We start from the raw sequence: 14,849 nt of genomic DNA on the forward strand, positions 1-14,849 counted from the left end.
TGTGATTACGTAAATACTTTTTTTTTATGGGAAAGTAAGTATTTTAAATATATCAAAATATGGTTTACAGGAATCAGTGGGGCTCAAATGACTTAAAGCTCTTATAATAAGATAATTTGATATTAAAGACACAAGTAGTTTACCTACTTAGTTTAGACCTCACTAAAGTATATATTAGCACAGATGGAACATAATATTTAATTGACCTAAATGAGCTATTTATAAATTTGCAATAATAGTAACATAAAATTATTTCTTACATTTCTATAAGTTTGGCATATTTGTAATCACACTGTATTTGTACAATTGAATAAGATTTAATGGATAAATACAGATTTATAATTGTTATTATAGTTTGCAGCAGGCGGTACCTATCGTTGCACAGTATATGACCGAGATCTTACGCTGTTTGATGGTCCAACATATGTGGAGCAGTGTTACGATACGTCCACATCTCGAAGGCTTTAATCTTTTTTACTGACTTCAAAAAGGAGGAGGTTATCAATTCGATCAGTATTTTTTTTTATGTATGTACAACGATTACTCAGAGATTTATGATCCGATTTACGTAATTCTTCTTTAGTTCGATGCGAAATAGATGCCATTTGGTCCCATAAAAAATTTAAATAGTTTGGCCCAGTCGTTTTCATTTTATGAACATTTTTTATGAAAATTTTTGTCTACTTGGATTATATAAGTAATTGTTTTTTATGTTATAGCTTTTTTAGAAGTTTTCATTCAGGTTGTTGATATATTATTATTATTAACTTACACTAAAAAGTAAAAAATAAAAAAAAACTACGTCTAAAAAAACCGACTTCAAAAACTGAAAAGTATCAAATAACTAAAAATGTATAATACACCTCTTATGGAAACCTTTACCTTTAATATTAAAAACATACTATTATTTGTATGTACTACATATTGATAGCTTTGAAGCAGGTGCCAAGCCCTAAAAAAAAGATGGGCTAACAACACTGAATTTGACATTATTAACATTTTCCAGAAGAAGTGACTCACCATCACTGGTGGACGAGACAAGAGTGCTTGTGATAGAAACTGGAATGTCAATGTCAATCGAGTAATTGGATCCTTTTTAAATATAGGCACAACTTTTGCTTCTTTCCATTTGTCTGGAAAAGTACCGGTGCTCAAGGAGTAATTATAAATGATTGCTAGCGGAACCGAGAGAACTTCAGAACACCTATTGAAGAAGAGTGGAGGGATATTGTCCAAACCGCTACCTTTGGAACAATCAAGTCTTTTTAGTTTTTTAGAGACGTCACCAGCAGTAAGATATATATTTCCAACATATGTCTTAGGTTCACTGTTAGTTAGGGTTATTCTATTATTTAAAGTTGGGCTGTTGTCGTAGACGGAAGAAAAATGAGATGCAAAAAGATCAGTGATATTTTGAGTGTTAGAGGCTGTAATTGTACCTAAATTCATTGTGGAGGGATAGTTATTAGTGCTCCTACGCAAGTTCTTAATATGAGTCCAGAAGTATTTGGGATTATTAGCTATTTTTTGTTCGATTGAGCAAATGTAATTATTGTACGAGGTAGTTATTAAGTGGTCACAATCTTTTATTAAATATTGGAATTCAATTCTATCCATTGGGTTATTGTATTTTTTTAATCTTTTGTGACATTTATTTTTCAGCCTAAGCAGGTGTATGAGATTAGGCGGAAACCAAACAGCATTTACAGCTGCGTGGTTTGGTTTTAGGCACGTGCTTATTAATTACAGATTCTAGAATTATATAAAAATTTTCAATCATTATATTAACATTCTTGCATTTATTCAGTTCTTCAAGCCAATTCACTTGGTTGAGGTTATTTATAATATTTGTAAAGTTAGATTTGAAGAAATTGTATCTGTATCGAGATTTCATGAAACTGTTGTATTTTGGTAAGCTAGTACGGATATTAATATGAAGCGGAGGGTGATATGGGTCTACATCCCGCAATGGAGATACGCATTCAGTTACTGTTACGAGGTCGAGAGAATTGCCCTTAAAGTTAAGCACACCATTACATTGAGTGAAACCACTTACTTGGAGAAAATCAATAAATTACCTATTAATGCCAGAGTTTCCATTGTTGATAATATTTGTGCTACCGTCTTCAGAAAACCACGTGATTGATTTCAAATTTAAATCGCCTAGCATTAAGGTGGAGTCTTCATACGATTCGGGAAAGGAATCTAGAACCATATTGACATTTTCAATAAATGCTTCAATTGTTGTCTTGCTAACAGGTGGTGGAAGATAAATACCATATAATTTAAGTTTTTTTATTCCTCCTATACTGTCTGAGACCCATAAATCCTCATTATCACTTCCCCATTCAAGCTGCCGTTGAGACTGGAGCAGTTTAGATACAGCTATGAGAACTCCTCCACCCGACTTTTTATGTTTCGCTAAGGCGGAAGTTTCGCGATCCCTTCTGTAAACCACATATCGATCATCAAGGATTTCGGAATCAAAAACGCTACTGTTCAGCCATGTTTCAGTTAATACAATTACATCAAAATTATTACAAATAACTCGCTGTCGAAAGTTTTGTAGAGTACAGTTTAGACCTCTAACGTTTTCATAGTAGCAACTAAGGGATTTGACTTTGAATATAACTGAGGTATAACCAATCAAGCTAAGCAGTAATATTGTTCGGGCAATCGGAATCTTTAATATACTTGTAATTAGAATTAGGACACTTACGCAAAAATATTTTACCGTTTTTGACCCAAACAAATCTGTAATTAAGTTCTCTAGCTTTTTTGCGGGCTTTGGCGTGCAATGTTTTAACTGCAAGTGGCAAATTAATTGTGGTTGGTAGACTTTCAGTTTTGAATTCAGGGATGCAGTGAATTTCTATGTTTGCTGCACGGGATTGTGTTTCCATAGACACTAATCTGGTTTCCAAAGCCCTCACAACTGTTGTCAGGTTTACGTTATCAGTTTGAAGCTGGTTTATGAACTTGGTTTTTTCGGACAGATCTGTGACAGTAGCTTCGTACTTCTGCTCGAGAAAATTCAAGGAAGCTGTGATGCAGGACACTTGATCAATAACTTGCTTAGTTTCAGACTTTAGGCGTTCCAAAATATTTATTTTGAATGAATCCAGCACCGAGTTTAACTCTTCACGAATAATCCTACGTAAGGCTTCAGGACCTACGGCGGAGGTTGCGTTGGTTAATATGCTTTCTGAGGTGGTTTCACGTGGTAGCGGAGATCCCCTAACCGGTGTATTGGTATTATCTTTATTGGGGCGGGCGCATGCTGGGCACGACCATGTAGCCTTATACTGTTCACCCAGGTCAGTGAAGAGTATTTTTGTTGTGTTAATACAAGCGTGGTGGTATTTCTTCTTGCAGATGTGACAAATTACGAATTCTATAGAGTTAAGTTGTCTGTTACAACATTCAAATTTGGTTTTCATTACCGGCATTATACAAAATTAAGTAAAAAGAAAAATTATACAATTAATACAAAGAAAAAAAGAGAAAAAAAAAACAAAAAAAATATTTTATGGTGACTCGATCCTTGAAGCGTATTCTTTGTTATACTGTGAGTAGCTATTGATGCGATACTAATCCTTGTGAATATTTGTATGATATGACGGTGATTAGTCTTGAGTGACAGGAATGAATAGCTCATTGACATTAATTGTTTTGAGCAATATCACTGTAATTTTTAGAATCACCCTAATATAAAATGTCAATTATTATCTTTTCACATAAATAATACTTAATTTTGTTTTGAATTTCGAAACAACGTTTATACTTGTAATCACTTACGCTTAACTTAGAAAAAGGTATCTTAAGAGTCACACACTTCGTAGAACTTCACAAAACTAGTTTCTTTAACTGAACTGACTATATTACAATTTTAAAACGTTTTTTATCGCGGAGCCGACGTGAACGGTTCACGGTCAGTGTTTTTTTGGTAGAATTTTTTAGTAATAAAAAACTGAAACTTATTATAAATGTCCACTATAAATGACCACTAATGTTATAAAGGAATAAGTAAGACTAAGTTCTACCCTTATCCTTTCTTACAGTTGTAATACAGCTCATGCCCTTCGACCTGTCAGTAGAGATTGAGGTGAAGAAGTAGCTGAGGGAACCCGCATACTTCTTTTAGATTGTAGTTCAGGCAAAGTCAGCTCGCGAATATTAATACCACCCCTTACACACCCCCCACAGCAGGCTATAATTTATTTCGGCTTCCTACACACTAAGTCAGGAATTTCACTATTATTGTATTAAATTATTGCGCAAGCGGTAACATTTCAAACGTAGAAGGAACTGGCCTATGGTATGGTGTGGTATGGTATAGGGGCTCCTGTTTCCGCAATTAAACCACTAGCATGGGTCCATTTTGCGTGCAGTAATGGCCAGTTACTCCAACCAGCCCAGCTCCTTCCAGAAGTTCAGAACATTCCTGGGGTATTCGCAGACTTCTTGGAGCGACCTCGTTTTGGTTAAGGTTTTTGCCCGTTGTTTGGCCAGCCCCGCACATTCCAGGATTACGTGAGCGACCGTTTCGTCTTCGACCAGACAGTCTCTGCACGCCTGTCTGACTGTCCGTTACGCCGATTGTGAAAAGGTGTTTGTTTAGTGATGTGTGACCCGTTAGGGTGCCCACCACTATAAGGGTGTCATGTCTGTTGAGGCTGATAAGTCTACGTGTCAGTTTGGGCGACAGTGCAGGTATCGCCTCCTTCGATTGTCTACAGCTTGAGACATTCATCCATCGGGTGTTGTATAGGTCGTTGGTGAGAAAGCGTATCCATGAGCGCATTTAGCTGAAGGGCAGTGGCAGAAGTGGCAATGGACCAGTCACTATATTTGCCGATGCCCGCCTTGCAAGCTCATCCGCTTGGAAGGAACTGGCCTAATACGTTTTAAATTAAAACTGGGGGTCTACTCTCTTTCTCCGAAACGAAACTTCGTAAACGAACGAAATTTAAACGAAGCTTCGAAATTGACCCTACTCTATTTTGCTTTCGGACACATCGACGAAGTTCGGAACCATAGACAATATTCGTAAACGAATGGTGACCGATTGAAATGAACATTATATTAATCCAACTAATTTGAAGAGTTCTATTTCATTCCAACGTTGGGTAGTAAAATGTTTGTATTGCAGACGCAATGAAAACATGTCAAATTAGTACTTCAGTAGGTCTACTCTAATTCATTCGTTTCGAAGTTTCGTCCTGAACGTCATTGCTTGACATTTCGAATTTCTAAACCTAATCTAAATCATTTACGTTCCGAACGAAAATATGAAGATGACGGCTATTTTGTTCGGAATTTTAACGTCAATTTGCCGAAACCAAAGATGTTACCGTTTGATTTTCGTTTGTGTGTATTTTGTTGCAAATTGGCTTGCTCTACGTGAGAAACATTAAGAACATTGAAGAAACCAACGCTGCTTATGCAATCAATTTAATAACTTAGAGTACAAACTCTAGAGTACAAATTTTGTAATTTCCTACAAAGGAAATTACAGAATAAAATAAATTATATCATGCAATGTTTTATATAACTTATGTATTAATATTCCCGAGTTCACCGAGGATGAATTCCAATGTGAATGAAGCAGGCGGGTTCCCTCTTAATCAGCTGCGTCTTCACGTCAAGCTCTACAGGAAGGTCGAAGGGCATGAACTGCATTAGTACACGTGTTAGAAAAAGTTAGGTAGTGGTATCTTTCAAATAAATTTAATTTTTGTTATTAATGAAGGAACAAAATTTATTTTTTATGTCATTTTATTATAACATATACTTACAGCTAACAAAGAGTACCTACTCAGACATATAAAATAGAAAGTATAGCTTCATCATCATATGTGCAGCAGTAAAATATGTACCTATAAAATGATGGTAATATGTAGAGGGAATCCTTTTAGTGAAAAAAAAGCAAATAAATATATAACTGATATTTACTTGAAACTTTCTGATAGAATGAGTAGGTATCGCGATTGCGAGGTGTGTTACCTCGCAATGGCGATACCTACTACTAATCAAAGTACTATTAAAGATCATTTATTAGCACCATAATTGGGAACTCTTTTTAGAAAACTTTTTAAAGAATTCTAACAAAAAACCTTAAGTACTAATTTGACATGTATTCATTGCGTCTGTAATACAGACATTTTTGGTTGTCATAAGTTACCTACTACCCAACGTTGGAATGAAATAGAACTCTTCAAATTAGTTGGATTAATATAATGTTCATTTCAATCGTTCACCATCCGTTCACGAATATTTTCTATTGTCCCGAACTTCGTCGACGTGTCCGAAAGCAAAATAGAGTAGAGTCACTCCTAAAGCTTCGTTTAAATTTCGTTCGTTTACGAAGTTTCGATTGGAACAAAGAGAGTAGACCCCTAGATTGTTTGTTTGAATTCTTTAAAAAGGTTTCTAAAAAGAGTTTTTAATTATGGTGCTAATAAAGCATCTTTTAAAGTGCTTTTTAACAAACCTCGCAGACGCGTTACCTACTCATTATATCAGAAAGTTTCAAGTAAATATCAGTTATATATTTATTTTTTTCACAAAAAATATTGCTTCTACATATAGCCATCCTTTTAAAGATAACACTTTTCAAATTGGTGGACATACGATGATGAAGCTATACCTTTTAATTTATATGCCTGAGTATCTACTCTGAATTAGCAGTAAGTTAGTTTTCCTTTTATAATAAAATAGAAAATAAATTTAGTTCTCTTATTAATAACAAAAATGAAACTTACATTAAAATATCGCTAAAGATAGGAATACCACTCCGTTTAAACAGGAATAAGTAAGATAAACTTCTACCTTTATCCTTTCTAACAGTTGTACTAATGCAGTTCATGGCCTTCGGCCTGCCTGTAGAGCTTGACGTGAAGATGGAGCTGATTAAAAGGGAAACTGCCTGCTTCTTTCACATTGGAGTTCATCTTTAAATTTTAAAATTGCTGTATAACTTCCACTTATATTCTGTAATTTCCTACAAACTCTTAAGTAGGGAATTTCACTAATATTAAATTGATTGCTTCTTGATGTTCTTCACGTAGAGCAGCCTCGATTGCATTCTTGAAACCATTTCAAGCAAATTTGCAACCAAATACACACAAACGAAAATCATTCTTGAAACACATCTTTGGTTTCGTCAAATTGACGTTACAATTCCGAAGAAACAGCTGTCATCTTTATGTTCGTTCGGAATGTAAATGAATTAGAGTAGGTTTATAAATTCGAAATGTCAAGCATTGACGTTCGGGACGAAACTTCGAAACGAATGGAACCGTAGTAGGAAACATCCGAAACTTCAATCGAAACTTCGTTTTTCGTTGAATTAGAGTAGACCTCCTGTATTCTTGAAGCCATTTCAAGCAAATTTGCAACAAATTCCACACAAACGAAAATCATATGATTTTGGTTGGTTTCGTCGAGTTGAGGTTAAAATTCCGAACAAAAAGCTGTCATATTCATGTTTTCATTCGCAACGTAAATTAAATAGAGTAGGTTTATAAATTCGAAATGACAAGCAATGGCGTTCGGTACGAAATAAGAAGTTTCAATAACGTCTACATCTACAGAATAGAAAATATAATGAAGCATCGTTGAAATCAGAAATAAAAATGTTTTGAATCGCAATTTAAAAATTTACAAGAACATTAATTGCCAGTCAAATTGTAGACGATATCCAAGCAGTTTTGCATGTGTGACATTTGTAGCTTTGACGACTCTAGAAGTGAAGCTGAATATCGCTGAATCAAAAACCTATTAATTATTTAAAAGTTACAAAACATACTTAAAAAGTTACGTTACGTTAATATATAATAAGTCTTTTTCATACTTCATCTTTTTTTTTTAAACTACAAAAAAAAAATACTCAATAGAGCTAGTGGAAGCTCGACCGCTGGCAGCTATTTTGTTAAATGTAAAGTTTATTTTGTTGTGAATAAATATAAAACATAATTTAAAAACGAAACAGCTTATATTACAACAAAGATAACAACTACTTGGTTACTAGTCTCCGCGTGAGCATTTTAGATAGCAATAGTCTTGATAGGAGTACCTAGTCGTAGGTGTTGCCATATTATTGTTATGACTAAAATTACCCTTATCGGAATCTGTATGACACAATGTCACATACTCAGCAGATGATTTGGAATGTGGCTGAAAATGGCTTAAACACAACAAAGAAAAGCATGTATTAATATTTATATATTTATTAAAGGACCATAACATAATAAAAGATAAGTAATATTACAAATGTGATTTCAGATAAAATCACGATTGCTTATTAAAATATTGTGTGAATAAATTCACTACAATCCGAACTCTAATAATGATCAGGAAATAGATTGTCTTCTTTTTTATTTCTTTTCTTATGTATTTATTTTCTTTTTTAAATTTAAAGGTTTTAAAATAAATATAGGAAAAATATGTAATATAGTATGTATCTAATACATGTTATATATATATTTATAAAAACAAAATGCTTTAAAGTACTACTAAGAACTAGACTCAATCTCAAACCGGTGGCAGGGCTGCAGATCGAGCTATCAAGATATTATGTGTCTTTGAGCCATCCGCTTAGCGAGAACCGCTTGATAAATTGATCAAAGTTGTTTGCCTCGCTTTTGAGAGCGTTCTCCGTAAGGACTATCTGGACTAAGATGACTCTGACTTTAGAACGTTGACTCGACGTCAACGTTCTAAAAGTCTTGTCTGCTCTGTCTTAAGTTATTAAGTAATTCATATAAATATCTTTTATAATAAATATAATATGGCCTTGGCGATCGCGTGAAAACACGATTTTTATTTAAAACACAATGGACTTAAAAATGTCCCACTATGGCTCGAGAAAAACCTTCTAACCTTGAATTTAAGAAATCAAAATTTATAACATTCTCTGCAAGTGTCAAATCACAACCAAACAAAAACTTCGCAGTTAAAGTGCATTATTGTATTAAACTTGATCATGTTCATCAAATTAAGTATCTGGGGGTTGTCATAGACAAATATCTAAGATGGGATGAACATATTAAAACACTTTCAGGGAGAATCCGAAAACTAGGAAAGTTTTTCAAAACTATAAGGCATCTAGGTGATCTAGATTTTTGTTTAAAATTTACAATGCCTTGGTCAGTTATATTTTGGGGTATTGTGTAATATACTGAGGAGGAGCAAAAAAAAAACCAACCAAAATATGTCTTGAAGGAGCTCAACGCATGATTCTAAAAATGGGTAAAACTACATCTATTTTATGACAAAATTCTCATTGTCACTGTTTTACGTTATGTTTATTTTGATTGTCGAGTGTTAAGTCGAGCTTGTTGCACATTATATTGAAAATATTAGGTCTAAATGTTTGGAAGCGATCTCCTCGATATTTTACATTAACTACGGCTTTGTCAGGAAGTCACACAACACCCAACTATATTGTTAACTTTCATTACCTCAAAGGAATACCTATATCACACAATATGTTTGAAAACAATAAAATCACAAATATAATATTCGCAAGCCAATCCGTTAAGCAATGACATGACAGCTATTTGTTTGTTTGTCTCAAAGTTGACATAGGGACAAACAATAAAATGGGTTACGGGATAGAGATGCAAAATCAACAGTTTTTTTCCCGTTCTACCTCAGCCTAAGCCTTTTCACTGTATCGCTTGTCCTTTCTATTTGTAATGAAGTTACCGACTAGTACAACTTGCAGCCGAGCTACTGCTGTAGTGTTAATATTCTAAGATCTAACCACTTAAACACACATTGACAAATCAAAATAGGTCACGCGTTATATTGCTGTTAGGTTCGGTAATACGTATAGTACATTCAAAGTCTATGATTGCAACCCTAATTATAGGTTAACAATGTAAATAAATAATAGGCTTCTTTTATTAATTTACAAATACATTCATTATAATGTAATATACCATAATTACGCTAATAAACTATTGGTAATTTGTAACCAAATATTTATTAGTATAATTATACTAATAGACATAGGGGCTTAGAAGCCCTCAATATAAATCGATCATATAAGAACAGTTGGTAGTTGTATTTTGATACAAAATGACATCTGTACTAATAGCGTGCTTTGTATTATTACTAATATTGTGTTATTATGTTATGGAAACAAAATTCAAGTACTGGAAGCAAAGAAATGTACCTTATCTGAAACCGTTGCTGATTTTTGGAAACTATAAAGAATACCTTACGTTGAATAAAACAATGTTTAGTGTTGTAAATGAGATTTATGAACAGTTTCCTAATGAACCTTATGTTGGAGCTTTCTATGGCACAGAACCTACACTTATTCTACGAGATCCTGAATATATTAAGTTAGTGCTGGCTAGGGATTTTTACTACTTCAACAGCCGGGAAATTGCAAAATATACTAGCAAAGAAATTTGGACTCAAAGTTTATTTTTCACATATGGAGACCGATGGAAAATCCTACGACAAAACTTGACCCCTATATTCTCATCAGCTAAAATGAAGAAAATGTTTTATTTGATTGCCGAATGTTCCACGCTGTTCGAAGAAGTACTGGAGAAGGAAATGCAGAAGCCTAAAACCGAACTAAGATCTGTAATGGAATGTTATACTATAGACTGCATAGGATCCTGTGTCTTTGGTATCAATACCAATACTATGACAATAAAAGAAGATAACCCGTTTATTCATATAGCTAAAAAACTTTTTGAATCAACTACATCGAGAGGATTGGGGTTGATTGGGCGGGCGGTTTGGCCAAAAATATTCTATATACTGGGTTGCAAAGCCTTCCCTTTGGAAATCAACAATTTTTTTAATCAACTTATTAAGGGTGTCTTTCAGGCAAGAAATTTTAAAGAGTCAAATAGACACGACTTTGTGGATATTATGTTAAGATTCAAAAGAAATGCATGCCTTACAGGCGATACATTAACAAAACATAAAGATGAATCTGTAAAAAGATCAGTACTCAAAATAGATGATGATTTACTCTGTGGTCAGTGTATTTCATTGTTTGGGGCTGGGTTTGAAACATCAGCGACTACGCTAAGTTATATCCTGTATGAGCTTGCAAAACACCCAGCTGCTCAAGAGAAAGCCATAATTGAAGTTGATGAATACTTCAGAAAAAATGAGGAGTTATCTTACGGATGTGCTAGTGAGAACCAGTACTTAGAAGCATGCTTCAGTGAGACATTGCGTATATATCCGTTAGTTGGTGTATTAACGCGGGAATTGGTAGAAGATTATGTATTACCATCTGGAGTGTCGTTAAATAAAGGTGTAAGGGTTCATGTACCAGTGTATAGCCTTCACCATGACGCAGATTACTTTCCAGAACCAGAAGTTTTCCGACCAGAAAGATTTTTGGACAAGGATAACATCAGACAGTATACATACATGCCATTTGGAGGAGGACCAAGAATATGTATAGGTAATATTATGTTTTTAGTAAATAAATCGCGTGTTGCAACTTAACAAATGCGAACTTTAATATTATTTATTCATGCATACTCTGCCAATTTGCACGAGGGATTCATTCCGAAACGTCGAAACAAAAATTTTGGCTTGTCTCAGATAAGCACGATATGTATTATCTACTTCCAAAGATTCTGTCATCGGGGAAACCCATTATATTATTAGATAAATATGTAATTTTGATTCCATAAATTATTTTACTTGTTATGTGACCACGTCACACATTTATTTATTTACACAAATATCTTCATTCTTCTTAGCTGAGTCATAATATATGATCTATTTTTCATTTTATTATAAGGTTTCATGCCACTTCTTACTATAAAAACTAAACATTTCAAACTGTATGTGCAAAAAAGTTCCAACGTATATTATTTTATGACACAAGAGAATGGCGACTTAAGAGAATACACAATTTTCTTGCACATTATATAGATGCAGGCGCGGGCTTAAAGTAAAGTATTATGACGCCTTAATGAGTACAATTTGCCCTTCTCTTCGAAGTGACCACGCAACGAAACGGCACTTTTAAATTATGCTTTTGCATAATTTAAATATAAGTATATTCGTATTTCAGACACAAGTTCGTTCCGGTTTTCATCGACGCTATCCCGAGAGGCCCGTGCCAAGAGTGAGAAGTTTCACGAAAAACCAAAAACAGAGTGATATTTTCACTCACAAAAGTAAAATCATCTAGCAGAATATTAAGAGAATTGTTTTCTTTCCAGGTTTGAGGTTCGCCAAAATGCAGGTGATGGCTGGTTTACTGACTGTTCTGAGGAAGTGCCGAGTGGAACTGGCTGATGGTATGCCAAGGAGTCTGGAATTTGAGCCGAGGGCTATAACGACTCAGCCCATTCAAGAAATACACGTAAAACTAATACGTCGATAGTATATTTATTGCTATTAAGACAAACATTTTTGATTTTAAGTAAAAAATATCAATTATAGATAAGTAGTAACAAAATGAAATGTAAATACGTAACAGCGATGAGCTTCAAATGTGTATAAGAGCTTTGGGTTCAGCAATAGAAGGTGAATCATTTTTATTGTGAAACATTAAACAGTTATTGTTGTTGTAACGTACTTCAAACTGTCACAGATTTGTTTTAATGGTCAATATATGTTTAGAAATAGATCATCTTAATTAGTGAATCATGTTTTATAATGAAATATTGTTCCTTAAGTCGCAGGACGCATACCGCGATTACAGTTCAGTTTTTGGTATCAATTGTGAGAGACCGATAACTATAGAATATTTTTAATAGTTTTTTTTTATATCATATACTAAATTTTATGTAAACAAATTATTTTCACTACCTAATTGGGAATGTATTCTACCTACCTCCATTTTACATATACATTAACAACCTACCTAAATTGTTGAATCTACATCCGACACAATTTTTGTAATTATTGGACAATTAATTCTTGTGTACCTAACGTTATTATTCACCAAAATGTTAAAACGCCGCCATATATCAGGTATATATATACATAATATCTGACTTTAACGTACTTTGCTTTTATATTATAATATATTATATTATTATGATAGGCATATTTTATTTCGAATTAAGGTTAGGCTGATATATTATTGGTTATGTAAAATCGTAATAATCGTCGTTTATATTTTACGCAAACCTACTGATTAGATTATAAAGAAACTTTACAATCATAAAGATTATACGTCAATATAACACATAGGCCATAATTTATAACGATACTGTGTGAATTGTTCAAAATTTTACGATAAGTGTCAATTAGGTTAAAATTCTGCAACCTGTGAGCGATTCTCGTGTGCGTGCAAAATAGGGTTACTCGTATATTATACTGTATAATGGAAATGTTTATTTTAAATAGTCCTACAAAAAGCTTGCTAAAGCGTATATCTCTCTTTTATATTTAAGCCATCATCGTCAAAGTAGTTTAAAACAAATACAAAAAATTGTTAATTTATTTCTAATGCACATAGTAGTAATGTAGTTTCACTTCAATCCTTACGTCAAAAACCATACTTTTATCGCATCTCGTATTTAAAGTAGATAAACTTTGTCTTTCATTCTACATCATTTGGACAAATATTGAATAGTTATGTCGATGATGAGAAACAAGCGAGTGCGCGATATCATGATGCGGTCCGGCGGCAGATGAATTTAATGAATATATTTAATTCAAATGTCGCATCAGCCTGTTTAATAGAGCATCTGAGTTAGATTTAAACGACACACATGTATATTCTCACTACATGGAGTATGTTTAAAATACATTATTTCCTATCTATAATCATACTTAGAGCAGTAATTTTATAAAAATATGTTAACGAAGCCTTCTCTTCTTTATTTTCGTTACTTCGCCTCAAACTAACTCGTTTGGAAGATGACTTACTGCATCATATATTTAATCTCCTCCGAGGTGTGAAAGAATGATTATTTACCTACTTTAAAAATTAATGTAACAGGTATGTATTAGGTACTTTTAAAGAAATACAAAGGCAAAAAAAACAACTGCGGATTAATTACGTAAGTAAGTGTTACTTAAGTATGTTACGTAAGTTCATTTGTTTTGAAAAAATATTATTGTTTTATTATAATAATTAATATTATTCTTATATTCTTCCTATAATTTCTTGTTTTTTTTTTCAATTTACCATTCTTTCATATTTACTGGTACCCATAAATCTGATCGTCCTTTTGCATTAATCAATTACTTTTTATTATTGGACTGGATTGGATTAAATGATTAATTTTAATTACACATAGCTATCATGCCCCTTATTTTATTATCAATTTATAGGAAAACGTACAAATACCGTTGTAAATTAATACTAATAATAAATACCTGCTGTATACTTTTTGAATAAAATTGACAAAAAAACATGATGTAAGCAGAAGCCCTATAACATCGGGTAAAACAACATCTATTTTATAGCAACACTCTCTCTCGTTGTCACTGTTTTATGTCAGTTTATTTTGATTGCGATAAATTTACTGAAAATAGGTGACTATGGATCAAACATCAATACTTTTGGAAATAATATTTCATATGTGCTTGTTGTGCAATAAATTGAAAACGTAAGGTGAAAACGCCAACCTATAACATGACAGACAGCTCTTAGTTTGCTTGTCTCAATGTTGACATGATGATGCAAGATTTTGTTCCGTTCTACCTCAGCTTAAGCCCTATCAGTGTGTCGCTTGCCATTACAATTTGTAATGAAGTTACCGACTAGTACAATTAGTTATAATTAGTTCCAGAATCAGCCGAGCTACTTCTGTGGTGTTAATATTCTAAGATCTAACCACTACCTAAAACAAAAAATTGACAAATCAAAATAGGTCATGCATTATATGGCTGTT

At 33.3% G+C, this 14,849-nt stretch overlaps 1 protein-coding gene across 1 annotated transcript; it reads left to right on the plus strand.

The window, feature by feature from the left end:
• Nucleotides 1–10,086: 10,086 nt before the first annotated feature.
• LOC126979598 (cytochrome P450 6B5-like) lies at nucleotides 10,087–12,382 on the plus strand. Its single transcript, XM_050828974.1, has 2 exons — nucleotides 10,087–11,446; nucleotides 12,219–12,382. Exons 1-2 carry the CDS (start codon nucleotides 10,087–10,089, stop codon nucleotides 12,380–12,382), a joined length of 1,524 nt encoding a protein of 507 aa, XP_050684931.1.
• The last annotated feature ends 2,467 nt before the right edge of the window (nucleotides 12,383–14,849 follow it).

The sequence above is a fragment of the Leptidea sinapis genome, chromosome 1 (assembly GCF_905404315.1).
Source record: "Leptidea sinapis chromosome 1, ilLepSina1.1, whole genome shotgun sequence".
Lineage (NCBI taxonomy): Eukaryota > Metazoa > Arthropoda > Insecta > Lepidoptera > Pieridae > Leptidea > Leptidea sinapis.

Excerpts from the sequence above, each read along its gene's own strand:
- LOC126979598 (XM_050828974.1), top strand. The coding sequence starts at position 10,087 with ATGACATCTGTACTAATAGCGTGCTTTGTATTATTACTAATATTGTGT. Across the intron at positions 11,447-12,218 it reads AGGACCAAGAATATGTATAG|GTTTGAGGTTCGCCAAAATG; the intron begins GTAATATTATGT and ends TTTTCTTTCCAG.